We start from the raw sequence: 13,269 nt of genomic DNA on the forward strand, positions 1-13,269 counted from the left end.
ACTTTTAGGACGATTTAGAGAACACAATGTACTTTTTCACTCTATTGTTAAGTTACAAAAAATCGTAAACAATAAAATTGTTCAGTTGTTCTTGTTTTAATTTTGAACAATCGTTTGTTGTATCCAATTCACGTAATCAAATACTTTCGTATATACTCCTGGCGACATAGGATCTGGAAATATACAAAAAGGTTTTCAAATATAAAGAATAAAACAAAACTCAAACATTTTACAATTATCTACGTCAAAGAAATTGAGAAAAATATACATGAATACGATGTTTCACAATAATCTATCCTTCAATGAAACGTCAAACCACATATGGTCCAACAATTGCTTGAAAGTATTAAATAGATTAACAACACATTGAAATAAATATAACAGCGATATAAATTTGTGTTCCATTTTTATCAAATATACCTGCGCATCCCACTCCCCATGACGTCACACCTTCAAGCTGCCATTTTCCGTCAATGTTACAAACCAAGGGGCCACCACTGTCTCCCTGTAACATTTATTTCATCGATAACATCATCGCCATTATGAATAAACAAAAAATATAACAGCAACAACAACTCCTCAACAACTTAACTACAACAGCAAAAACAACAACAACAACAACAACAAATATTACAGCTACAATTACTCAATAACAACAAGAAGAACTAAAAAACAACAACTCAACAACAACAACTTAACAACTACAACAACACGGTCTATATAGAAATGATACAAAGGGTTAAACATTTAGAGCTAAACAAATCATAATATTACATTCGAAAAAAGAGAGATAAATATACCTGACAGGTATCAATGCCTCCCTTGTCCAAACCAGCGCATATATTTGTGTTGAACACTTGTCCGTCCGTGTATCTGGTAGAATTGCATCTCGTCACATCAATTATAGGAATTTCGGCTTGCTTCAAAACGTCATGACAACACGTGCCTATAGTAGAACAAGCGTCTATAGTTATTGGAAGAGCAAGAATTCTTCTTTTCAAGTACACAAATTAAGAAAACATAACTGACGTTTTAAGGATCCTCGACACCCCGTGACTTCTACTTTTTATGACAGTACGTCACAACATGGCGATTACAGCGCATTGTGAAACAGTTTATACCGCATTTATTTGTTGTCTACCTCTGTGGCGCAGTGGGCGTTTCTTTAGTCTACCAACTCGCAGGTCCCGAGTTCGAATACAGCAAGGGTTTTCATTTTCATGAACAGCAGTAAAATTTAAAAAGTTGATTTTTTTAAAAAAAAGTGAGATTTTTAGGGTCATTTTCAAGTCGAATACAATGCTAAAAATCCACATCTTTAAGTAATTAAGTAGAATGGGCTTGTAGGCAGAACTTTTCCTAGGTGTGTGGATCGAGGACCCTTAATGACTCAAAACCGCCTAACTAAACTGTCTTGATAAAATCTGCAATATCAAAATTATGTTAGAGAAAATTTAAGTTAGATTTTCATTAAAGACGCACATGTTTCGAATAGTCTTGTGTCTAAATTCAAAATGGTTGCAACTGTAGACATCACAATTCTCAATCTTAACCATTGCCAACTTCATTTGCGTACGTTTAAAGGTGGCATGGGACACCTGTCGATGTTAATAGGGATAAAAGTACATTATAGTAAAAGGCTTTCATTGGTTTCGATTTTTCAAAATGTTCAATGTTTCATGAAAAAAATTGTTTAAACAATTTTTGAAGAAGTAAAAAATATAAAATCCCCTGCGGGTTCGATCTCTTGACTTTCCGCGTTACACCATCGCGGTCCTAGCTGCAGCCATGTTTAAACCGCGGCGGTGTGACCTACCGTTGGACAAGTGATCGAAGATTTTTACTTGTGCGCTATTAGACAATACGAAGGCCACCTACATTTTTTGTACTGAGTCATTTTATACTAACTGGTTATGTCTGATATATTGTTTTCATTTCACATTAAATGTTTACGTATTTAATGCACGTTTTCAAAACTCCTTATCAATTATTTACAATTTATCAACTGTACATATGCTGTAATGCATAATTAACGCTCTTACCTATTGCACTACGCATTTATAGGTAACATTTTGGGAAAGAAAAAATATTGAAATATTAGTCTTCTTGATTTTGATGTGTCCCATACCACCTTCATATGTGACCATTTCTATATATTTATACAAATACGTTGTATAAAGACCTCCATCAAAGATGAAATGAAATGTTACCCATTGTGTCACCAAATCCCGTAATATAACAGTGCTGGCCACTAGATACCGTTCGTTTGGGTAAACAGACAATATTGACGTAATCATTCAACGTCACAGGAGTTGCTAATTTCAGGAGAGTGATGTCATTCTCCGTAGTATCCTGGTCATAACGTTCGTGGACTAAAACTTTGGAGACTCCGACGACGATTTGATGCGAATCATGCCTATTCAAGTGATGACTTCCAAGAACTACATGCCAGCTTGACGTGGATCTATCACTACAATTAATACCCAATGATTAAAATGAACACATGCACCTGATTTTTTTTCAATCAGTCTCTAAATAAGCCAAATCAAAAATCTACCTCCTCTATTTATGAATATATAGAGAGGAGGTAGAATTTTTTTTAATTTGGCTTATTGAGCGACGGACTGATAAAAGTTCAGGTTCCTGTGAAATGAAGTACACTGATGCAAACATAAAACAATAATTTCACAATAATGTGTCATGGTCTATTAAATTTACCGGGTATCAGTATATAAATAGTGCCTGTTTGGGAGGTTAACAGTTGAAATTGACACCCCGAGAAAACCATTGTCAACAGACGCGAAGCGGAGGTTGACAATGGTTTTCGAGGGGTGTCAATTTCAATTGTTATACTTTCATGTTAAATACTGAAATCTGATTGGTTAGGACGCAGTTAATAATATTTACTATTACCCTCAGCGTTAGCAACGCACTTGGCAACGGGTAATATTAAAAAATGTTACATGCGCGAAAATTATGCGCGTACGGTTCGCTGTAGAATTCACGTTATTCCTATATAAAAGCAGTAAAATTTTCTTAAAAATTTTTAAAAAGACATTCAGTATAACAAAATAAATAGTGCCTGTTTGGGAGGATAACAGTTGAAATTGACACCCCTCGAAAACCATTGTCAACCTCCGCTTCGCGTCGGTTGACAATGGTTTTCTCGGGGTGTCAATTTCAACTGTTACCCTCCCAAACAGGCACTATTTATATACTGTTATCCTCCCAAACAGGCACTATTTATTTTGTTATACTGAATATCTTAACTTTTAAGAAAATTTTACTGCTTTTATATAGGAATAACGTGAATTCTACAGCGAACCGTACGCGCATAATTTTCGCGCATGTAACAATTTTTAATGTTACCCGTTGCTAAGTGCGTTGCTAACGCTGAGGGTAATAGACAAGATTATGAACTGCGTCTTAACAAATCAGATTTCAGTATTTAACATGAAAGTATAACAATATAAAATACACATGTACAACATATGGCAAATTTTACAACTAAACAAATGAAGAAAGGAAATTTGATGAAATAATACATACTCTTCAAAGCAATGCCCTGCTGTCACGACCCACTGGTCTGAAATTAGGGTACCGCCACACATATGGTCCTTGAAGGAACCATATACAATTGAGGCCTGCCAAGGCCAACTTCCTGGGGCTGCTTCTTTACCTCCAACGATCCGAGAGTTACCCAATGACGGTGATATGGCTGGTATTCCACAGTTCGAGGCTGTTAAAGAATTGCTATATATTTAACAACCTTTGATACTCTAAATATTACGCATATTATTTCATATAAAAAGCTAGGTTCCTTTCACTTACCACATACAACTTCATCGTTGCCGCTTGCACAATTTTTGATCCCGTCGCACACCGATGTCCTATCAATACACGTACCATCACTACACGTGAAATCACTCGGGGCGCAAGTTGCTAGAAAACACAGGGTTTTGACAATTGTTCAATGACTAGTTCTCAATCCTCTCAAAATGCTACTTTTTGTTGAAACATCGTCATCAAACTTACGTATAGGATCATGTACTGTGTATGTGATGTTGAATCCTATCTCATTTTCGCTTTCGTCGGTTTGAAATCTCAGATATAGGTCTGTTCCGGTCGATGTCAGTTTCTGTGGGTAGATGATTCCACAGTAGCGACCAATGAGCGGAGAACTGGCAAGGGGTCCATCAAGCACCTGCAGATTATCGTACTGACAGCTGCGATCCTTCTCTAGGAAGAAGGTCTGAGAAAAAAATGCAACCCATACTATAAATAGTCTTAAAAAATGGTTGGACTATTGTAAATTTTAAGCATTAAAAAACAAATTTGTCAGAAGGCCGATTCCTTACATTAAATTGCAGGGTAATAACTTTGTCTGCTGGAGCCTTGATGTGCCATCTACAGTTGATATTGTCTGGGTAGTTCATTCCCAGGGTGAATCTCTCGGAGTAGATAAAGCCGCTAGTTTGATTGAGAACGAGTGGTGTGCTTCCATGACATGCCTGATCCGTCAAAACAGTTTGTGTGGATACTAAAAATTTACAGCGTTATACAGTCGCTTTGGAACCAAATCTCGCACGAATAACAATGGAAAAGACTTGTCATAAATAAAATCTCAATATACAATTGTGCTATACCAGAGACTTTTTCGGCCGTATAAGTGGCCCTGAATCCCATGTCTTGTGTAGTGCCATCCGTTACGAAGCTGACGAACATGGCATTGGTTTTGGAGACAACGGGTGCTGGTATGGTGTTACCACAGTTCTTTGCTATCATTCTCCCTGTGGAAGTTTGTCCGTCAAACGCCGTTACAGAATCAAAGGGACAGGCTCTGCCGCTCTCCACGCCAAACTGTGTATATGTCAGACGGATAGCGTAACCAAACGGAGCAAAAAATCTCCAAACACATCGAGAGTTTGGAGGGTACTGAAGGCCGACTCCGAAGTTTGGAGAAGAAATGGTTCCCGCCGACAGTGTGTCGTTGATATAGATGTCTTGGGTACAGTTCATTCCAGAGGGTGCAGGTGTGGTGTGAGAGTCTCCGGGGATCACCACAGACGCTATAGTAAAACATACCGCACATTTGCTTTTAATCAATGTAACGTTTTTACGCCGAGAATGAATATAGAAATGTAAAACTTATCTGGAATTGTATTTTTAAAAAACTTAATTTGAATGTGTACCACTGCCTCAGCGCCCTCGACTTCAAGCATCACAGAAACGTTTTATTAACAGTATGCATATCTGTTTACTTCTGAATATCTACTTTTCTTTTTCATCGTCTTTATACCTTAAACAGGTCCGATGATGTCTATTACTGTGAAGTTTAATGATGCAATTCAGAAAGTGCTCTCTGTAAGCAACAAATAAAAGTACCATTGGTGGCTGACCAGTGAAGAAGGAAGCCTATGTCCCCGTTGCTGTCGTCACTGGTGAATTGTACAATGACGTGGTTACTGGACAACACCATGGTACCGGGATGTTGTGATCCACAATATTTTCCTTTCGTTGATGAAAAAAATAGAAACCGATTATTCATACTTGTATGTTTCTTTTGGCTCAATGTCAAAGAATTAGAATCATTAACGTTCTTACGCAAAAATAGATTTTTTTATCTAAACTATACCTATGAGATTGCTTTGGCTTCCGTCATAGATTGTGACTCGGTCATACATGCAATTTTCACTGTCCTCTAGTCCGAATTTGTCCGCAAACACCAATCTTATGTGCTAAAGTAAATGAATTTAGATTCTATCTTTGCACCAGTATTTTATGTTTTTAAACGAACAGGAATTAACGTGTACAATTTTTCGACAAACACACTTACCATGCCAGTGGGAACGTTGATTTCCCATCGACAATTTAAGTCAGTATCATAGTTCGATGGGTAATTCAAACTATTAAAACTACCCATCATGCCTGTTTGTGTGCTAGAACTTCCGCATCCGGATGACAGTGCTGGTAACACAGTAGAACCTTGTGAGCTTCCACAATTCCTCTCATCACTGCTGTCTCCACAATCATTGTCCCCGTCACACAGCCAGGTCCGAGGGATGCAGGAATGATCAGGACACGAAAACTCATCAGTGTTGCAAATTCCTAGAAAAGATGGAATTTTAAAACAAGACAGCTATACATAACATACGGTATGTTCTCTCTCTCTCTCTCTCTCTCTCTCTCTCTCTCTCTCTCTCTTGGCGTAGTTTAGATAAGGTTACCGGAAGAAATAGGATGGACCGAGCCGGAAGGTGTCGATATCGGAGCAGTGGTAAAGCTGCACGTTGATTCGTCAGTTCCGTCCACACAGTCTGTGATGCCGTTACAAACCATAGAGTAGTCAATGCACCTGTGGCTGTTACGGCACTGGAAATCTCTTCCCCCGCAGGTATCTAAGCCAAATAAATATCATCCATACATTTCTCAAACTCAGTTTTTCTATTAACTTGAGCGTATACAAAAGTCGTTTGGTCATGTACTGGTATTTTATTCTGACGATCTGGCACTTACCAGAAGCATAGACAAATTTGTAGGACAGTTCAAATCCTCTTAGCCGTTCACTATCGTCAGTTATGAATTCCAGGTATAGGTTCTGTCCAGATGACAGAATGTTCAGAGTTCGATGACCGCAAAATTTATCTATCAATTTCGCTCCGGTGTTTGATCCATCATATACATTCAAATAATCATAACTGCATCTGTATAATGCAAGACATTTAACATGTATCAAACACATTAATCGCTCGACTTTTGCGTTCAAATTCCAAATCATACGTGAGAGAGAATTGCATTGGTATTTCAAAATGACATCATAAGATAATAACAACCCCCCTCCGGATATTGCAATTCTAGTGAAATTCCGAACTTACGTTCCATCCTGCTCCACGTTGAACCAGTTTGACGTCAGCCTGATGACCTTACCGGCCGGGGCGTGAATCCGCCACGTGCAGTCCATGTTGTTATCGTACCTGCTCTGGGCAGGTGGTTGACTGTGAATAATGCCACTGTCTGTGGTCATGTACCCGTGTCCCCCACAGCCATGGGAATTCCCTGAATCTACACGAAATTATTACACCTTCAGATCTGCCTGAATCTACGCAAAGTATTGAACAAAGAGATCTACCCGAATCTACACAAAATATCAATGAATATTATTCCTGAATCCATATTAAGATCTACCTGAATCTACGCCAAAAATTAAGACATCTTGAGACCAAACCGATTCTTTACCGAAACAAAAGTAAACTAGAGATACTTCTAACAAGGTAAAATGGATCTGTTTGCACCCACACCATAATATAGGACAAACTGAAATTGACATCGTGTCTACACCAAAGCACTTCTACCCGAATCTCAGCAAAAGGAAGCCGTCAGGAAATCCTACAGTATGCACCAAAATACACTAAAGCCCGAAATGCAAGACCCTTTAAATAAACTTCCCGAAGGAACCAGATATACCAATATATATACGATACATCACATCCAATCCTGTGTCTCACGTTAATTCACGTGAAATGAGCTTCATGTGAAAATTTTAAAATAAAATTTACGCTAACATTACGTGAATTTCATGTGAGGCACATACATGTATTCGCTTGTGTACTCCAGTAGCCCACGTTGCTTACACCTAAATTTATCTTACATATGTTGCTTTAGAGACTTAACTTCACTTTCAAACTTTCTGTGCAACAATTTAAAGTCTATTGTACGCTTCTATGTTGTAATAGTCCAATACTAATATACACTTGAAACAATTCATTGAGAAATGGCTATCAATTGTATCTAGAGCTCTGCCTGAAAGTGGGTCAAATGTGAGGTAATTTAGGATATACACAAGTACCTGTACACTTCCTTTATCATGACTTCAAAGAAACTTATTTCGGTAAACCAAAACTGATGAAACTGATTTTGTACCTGCACATGTAGCTAAGGCCATGCCTGGCGTTTCCACCAGTGCCAATCTTTAGCAATAAGCAGATGCATATTAGTTTTACTATCTATCTACTTTCAAAGGCGACAAACGCAAAATTACTTATTTCGATGGCTGAAGTTTTAGAAAATGCGCTTATTAAAAGTAGCACACACCCCTTAATATTTTAGTCTTCGACCAAAGTATCTTTGATATTTTAGAGCATGCTGTGCTATTTAAATAGACAACCCCCCCCACCCCCCCCCCCCCCCCCCCGAAAAAAAAAATCAAGGTAGATATGGCACTTAGAGCACATTAAAAAAGGGTGGCCACAACGTTAATCTGCAGCCGAAAATGTACAAGGTCTTTGATGTCTCCAAACACAGCAATTCAAATCACTCATATATAAGTATGTGGCGAAGAGAGGATGACTTGGGTAAATAAGGTAATGCATCCACATCATAATAGACAATGTTGATAACTGACAAATGCAGCAAATCCCTCTCCCCAACCATTGAATATTTCAGAACCCCGGACTCTTACTCTTCTTTAATTCAAAGTCTAGCCTTCCTATCTCTTGACACCGTTAACAGTACAGTTCATTTCAAGTAACGAAATGGCCCAGTGTATTGATGACCAGTTGAAGACGGTCGTATCTGAGAAATACAACATTTCCCCAAACAGTGTATCGTGAGTGGTACATGTACATGTACGTGTCAAGTTTGAGAAAGTGGTACTTTGGTATTAATGTTGTTCGTGTTCTGTCTTCTAACATTAATTTCCCAGTCATTACCATATAGTATACAGCATCAGTATATAAACAGTAAGTCGGACCGACCAACGAGAAATATATCAGGTATCATCGTCTTATTAACGAAATGGGTACAGTAATGTTCTTACCTGCTAGAACCGTATGAGGGAGTAAAAGAAGAGGAACAATATTCAATAAAACCTTAAGTTTAGCCATTGCTCTCAGAAAAGGATTTAGTTCTACAGACTTTTCTTATCTATCCCTTATAGTACAAATGATAAGGTTGGTTTATCCGTATCTCAATAAATAGACCAGGCATGACAGGTAGACGGGAAGTCTTTCCATCCCAATACTACTGACGTACAGATATATCTTCCTTATTTTTCATACTTGACCACAATTTCGAAATGTTGACCAATAATCTTCATCCAGTTTGGTTTTTCTGATCAGGTGAATCAGGTGCGTTGATGACAGGTGAGCAGCTTTCGTAATCATCCAAATTACAAATCCAAATTAACACCACGGAGTATTGTATAGAATTGTACTCCGAGTTACATTGTATATGCACTTCGAAAACCACAGAAACTATATTTGATATGGGTTCATTTATGTTAATCAACTCGATTTCATAAAACAACGATTCTTTATTTGTGCACACAAGAAACATTTTTAGCAAATTAAGTAAACAAGAACTTTTTAAATTGAGAAAACTGTATATTTCAACAGCACAACACTTTGATTCATAACAACACATAAACAAGTATGATTTTCTTTCACAATATCAATAATATTGAATCGTTGATGCAGGTGATATACCGGTAATGATAATTAAGTTTTGATCAACAAAATTTATTTGTTTCAGGAACATGGATTTCAGGATTTGATATTCATCACATGGATTATGATACACTAGATTATCTCTGAAGCCCAGTATCCCTGAATACGTGTCTTGGTCCCAAGGCTAATCTTGCTGCATCTGTAAAGCTAGTCAGAGCTTGGCCCCTGGTGCTGTAAAGAGAAGTGTATTGTAGACAAAAACATGATAGCAGCAGGTTGTATTGTAAAAATTATCATACATGTACAGCTGTATGCAGTAGACCACACTCTGCAAAAAAGTAATTTGATGTGGTTCCTTTTAGGGGGTTACCCAAAAGGTCAAAAGGAACAAAAACCAACATGCTAACAAAAATTCGAGGGCCCTCTGATGAACTCTCTTCGTTTTTGTCAGTTTTCAGTTGTCCTTCAATGTGTTTGTAGCGCATCTCAGGTAGATAGAAACGGGCTTTACAAAGTGACTGCGCGCAACCCCTCTGTTACAAAGATTACTGTGAGAAATATATACATGTATGTACTAGTAGACCCCCCCCCCCAAAAAAAAAAAAATATTGAGCAGCCAAGAAATATTCCTTTTGGATAGTGTGGTACTAACAATATGTATAAGATTTTTGAGATATTGCAAAGCCTGACCCATGAGGAGTTTTGTGTGCCAGCCTTCCGCCAGGAGTTGTCTGCCTTCCTTGGAGCGGATCTCAGCCGATAGGAACGCCACCCGTCGTCCACAGCGGGTGGTCCGCGCCTCAATGACCACCGTCTCCCCCACCCTAGCGGGCTTGATGAATCTTTGATGAAAAGGAGTACAATTGTAAGATTATAAGTCGTTCTTGACATTAATACAAGAGTTTTCTATCTGGTTGGTTGTGAAAATTACAGTTTATATAAACAGATAACATTTCTTACATACTAGGAAATAGAGATACTACATACATCTAAATATATGCACTGGATTAAACTTATGATATTTATAATATTTTGACTAATTAAATTATGGCCTATACATGTGATGTTTGATATTTTAATATTACTTGAAGGGAAAGATCACTGAACATAGAGTACCGAGGCAGGCCTCAAATCAGGAAATAGGCTCCCCCTGATTTTTGTCTTACTTTCTTTTAGAAAATTAACCTTAACTTTTCTTGTGTCACGGTTACTTGTATATAGACTTTTATAGACTATATAGAATTTTTTAATTCCATTAAACGACGTAGTAATAGCAAATTATTCAAAATCGCGACAGTGCCCGATATCACAAAGAGGACTGGATACTTAGTATTCGTGGCCATAATTTAATTCCAAAACCCCTGTCACACCGGAGCTGCGTCCTCACGGCGATCCCACTGCGTCCTTAAATAATGTAAAACGCCAAGGTAAACGCAGTAGAGTCTCCTACAGCGCCGTAACAACGCAACGGCATCTTCGTCCGTCGCGGTGGGATCGCCTTAAACATTTAAAAGAACGCCATGCGACGGCGTGCACTTTGAACATGCACAAAGTACGCGCCCTGGCTCGGCGTTCTGATAAACACGCCGTAGAAGCGCAGTAAGGTCGCCGTGACAACGCCGTAAGATCTCCAACAGCGCCACGAGAGCTACGTCGGCGCGCTCAAGGAACGCAGTGAATCGCAGTGTAAACGCAGTGATAAGTCAATTGCGCTTGCACGGAGACCTCACGGAGTCCTTTGGGATCTCACTGCGTCTCTATCGCGCTCTCACTGCGCATCCACAGCGTTTGAACAAGTTGTTTTCAATTTGGCTGCGTTCACACAGCGACCCCAAAAAGCGGTTGCTGCGTTCATCGCGCTCTCGTGATGTTTCTTCTGCGTTTATACCGCGCTCCCACGGCGTTTCTAGTGCGTTGTCATCAAGACCACAAAAACTCGAAAAATGGCTGTGGTACAATAGCAAACGATGTAAAAATTATCAAACTGGATGTAGATGACTGTAAAATGTAGCATTTGCTAATATTCCAAGACACATCAATGGACGTAGATGGAATTCATGCCATTTAGTTCTGATGTTTTACATCTTTTCTATGTTTTCTCACAACTAATAACGGATCTTTTTTGTAGACCTGGCTACTTAGAGTTGTATCCTAGTCATTCACAAATTGTTTAGAAGTAACAATGTTTCAATTACAATTTACATTTTCTTAAAATCAAAACAATTTTTTAATCATTTATTTACTAGTTGTAAATTCTTATTTGTTTCCCATACAATTGCACAAATTAATATTTTAACCTACCAAGATGTAAAGAACGTCTTGTAAGCGCAGTCAGCGCGCAGAGCACGCCGTGGACGCGCGGTAAAAACTCCTAGCACGTCAATATCAGCGCTCGGCGGAGACTCAGCGAGGGCGTAGTTAATCGCAAAGTTGAACTCCGTGGAAACGCAGTCAAACGCCGTGGGAGCTCCGTAAGAACGCCTCGGTCGCCGTCAGGACGCCGTGACATCTCCGCTTGTAAAATTTTCAAATAAAACTGTACTTTTTTCTGAATTTTCCTTGCGATCCTACGGCGATTCCATGAGTTTAACAACGCCGTGATCACGCCGTAGGGACGCAGCTTGGTGTGACAGGGCCTTCAGGCTATGTTAATCTTCTGAAAACGAAGAGCTGTGTATAAAAAAACGGATGAACAAGAAAACAGTTTTCTTTACATATTGTCTCTGGTCAAAATTAACCACTTTAATTTGATTTAAACAATATTTTATTATGCAATATACTGAAGTTTTTGAAGTTTTAGGGGTTGAATTGATGGGTGTCTTGTTCCTATAAAGAAATGATGATCATTATTATACCGTAGCGACAGGTTTATGCTAGCACTGTTCCTGTCCCTGACTTTTGTGTGGAGGGCCCACGAAGTGACTGCATCCACTAACAAAGACATCAGTCCTCCATGTAAAGTTCCATGGCTGTTTCTGTGGTCTTCCACTACCTCAAATTCACACGTGATATTACCCCCACCTCCCGACACTATGGATATCTAAAAAAACAACAACAACAATATTAACACAATATATACAATGATGCATTTCACTTTTTAGTGCCAACCCAGAATTCTCGCACTAAAAGAACAGTACACAATGGCCAATAAAATTATAGAAGGAAAGATGAAAAAATGGATGGAAGGATGGATTGAGCGAAAATTAAAATTGAACTCTGTCGATGACTGGGTCAATTATGGTATACATATGTAAGTGAATACTATTTGTTATTGCATATATAGAAAGAGTCTCCAGCTACAACTGTTTTCGAGACAGGTAGTGCTATCTGTTACGTAACGTACCGATTAGACACACTACCTGAGCTTTGTGACTGAGTTCAGATCAGGTGTCCTACATTTACCTCCGATGAAAAATACTGTATAGTCTTGTTATGTACAAGGTCATAATCCAGATCGCATCAAACTAAGGTAAGTTACACACCTTTTGTAAGATGTTTTCAAATCTCTTATGTCCGAATACTCTCCCAAATGCAACTTCTTTAGCTATCCTGAGTCCTTCTTCATCGGTCTGACTCTCGCTCATATTCTCCGAAATACGTGCAACTTGATTAATAATTTAATCACAAGTTATCTCTCTTGGTAGAATAATCCGTTTACATAAAAGCCACCAGTTTTACCAGTTGACCAGTACGAAACTTCAGAAGTGAATTTCTACACATAGGTAAGACTGATGCTTTTATTTACTTTCAAATGTTGAAACCATCCAAATACCTCATCAGATAATACACTAAATATTAGTTCTTTTAGTAATCTAGTAGCTAGGTG

The 13,269-nt window shown here is 38.5% G+C and overlaps 3 protein-coding genes and 1 long non-coding RNA gene across 5 annotated transcripts in view; 2 read left to right on the plus strand and 2 right to left on the minus strand.

Moving 5' to 3' along the window:
* On the minus strand, positions 1-8,974 carry LOC105342011 (dorsal-ventral patterning tolloid-like protein 1). The gene is made up of 16 exons (XM_011448790.4): positions 8,816-8,974; positions 6,876-7,062; positions 6,517-6,704; positions 6,228-6,398; positions 5,837-6,108; positions 5,636-5,738; positions 5,386-5,511; positions 4,647-5,069; positions 4,359-4,540; positions 4,036-4,252; positions 3,832-3,942; positions 3,550-3,739; positions 2,211-2,470; positions 801-946; positions 421-505; positions 1-173 (listed from the first exon to the last, which is right to left on the minus strand). Exons 1-16 carry the CDS (start codon positions 8,880-8,882, stop codon positions 97-99), a joined length of 2,805 nt encoding a protein of 934 aa, XP_011447092.4. The 5' UTR covers positions 8,883-8,974; the 3' UTR covers positions 1-96.
* On the plus strand, positions 8,941-9,714 carry LOC136269956 (uncharacterized). The gene is made up of 2 exons (XR_010707566.1): positions 8,941-9,140; positions 9,529-9,714. It is a non-coding gene; the product is annotated as an uncharacterized lncRNA (long non-coding RNA).
* LOC105341992 (acyl-coenzyme A thioesterase 13) overlaps positions 9,231-13,269 on the minus strand; it is a 21,491-nt gene continuing 17,452 nt past the window's right edge. The window contains exons 1-4 of one of the 2 annotated variants that reach the window (XM_034458147.2): positions 12,926-13,073; positions 12,299-12,483; positions 10,134-10,285; positions 9,250-9,674 (exon numbers count right to left, since the gene is read on the minus strand). In XM_034458147.2, the coding sequence (XP_034314038.2) occupies positions 9,655-9,674; positions 10,134-10,285; positions 12,299-12,483; positions 12,926-13,027 (459 nt within the window). In that variant the 5' untranslated portion in view covers positions 13,028-13,073 and the 3' untranslated portion in view covers positions 9,250-9,654. Of the gene's footprint in view, positions 9,675-10,133; positions 10,286-12,298; positions 12,484-12,925; positions 13,074-13,269 lie in introns of those variants that run through there. The other variant, XM_066065901.1, reaches the window with a different exon arrangement.
* The window catches only part of LOC105341993 (probable thiopurine S-methyltransferase), a 6,256-nt gene continuing 5,759 nt past the window's right edge, over positions 12,773-13,269 (plus strand). The window contains exons 1-2 of the mRNA XM_034458142.2: positions 12,773-12,912; positions 13,088-13,165. The gene's annotated coding sequence lies outside the window, so the exon portion shown is untranslated. The remainder of the gene's footprint in view (positions 12,913-13,087; positions 13,166-13,269) is intronic.

Source organism: Magallana gigas, chromosome 7 (assembly GCF_963853765.1).
Source record: "Magallana gigas chromosome 7, xbMagGiga1.1, whole genome shotgun sequence".
NCBI lineage: Eukaryota > Metazoa > Mollusca > Bivalvia > Ostreida > Ostreidae > Magallana > Magallana gigas.

Excerpts from the sequence above, each read along its gene's own strand:
- LOC105342011 (XM_011448790.4), bottom strand. The coding sequence starts at position 8,882 with ATGGCTAAACTTAAGGTTTTATTGAATATTGTTCCTCTTCTTTTACTC. Across the intron at positions 3,740-3,831 it reads CAACGATGAAGTTGTATGTG|CCTCGAACTGTGGAATACCA; the intron begins GTAAGTGAAAGG and ends ATTCTTTAACAG. Across the intron at positions 174-420 it reads ATGGGGAGTGGGATGCGCAG|ATCCTATGTCGCCAGGAGTA; the intron begins GTATATTTGATA and ends GTATATTTCCAG.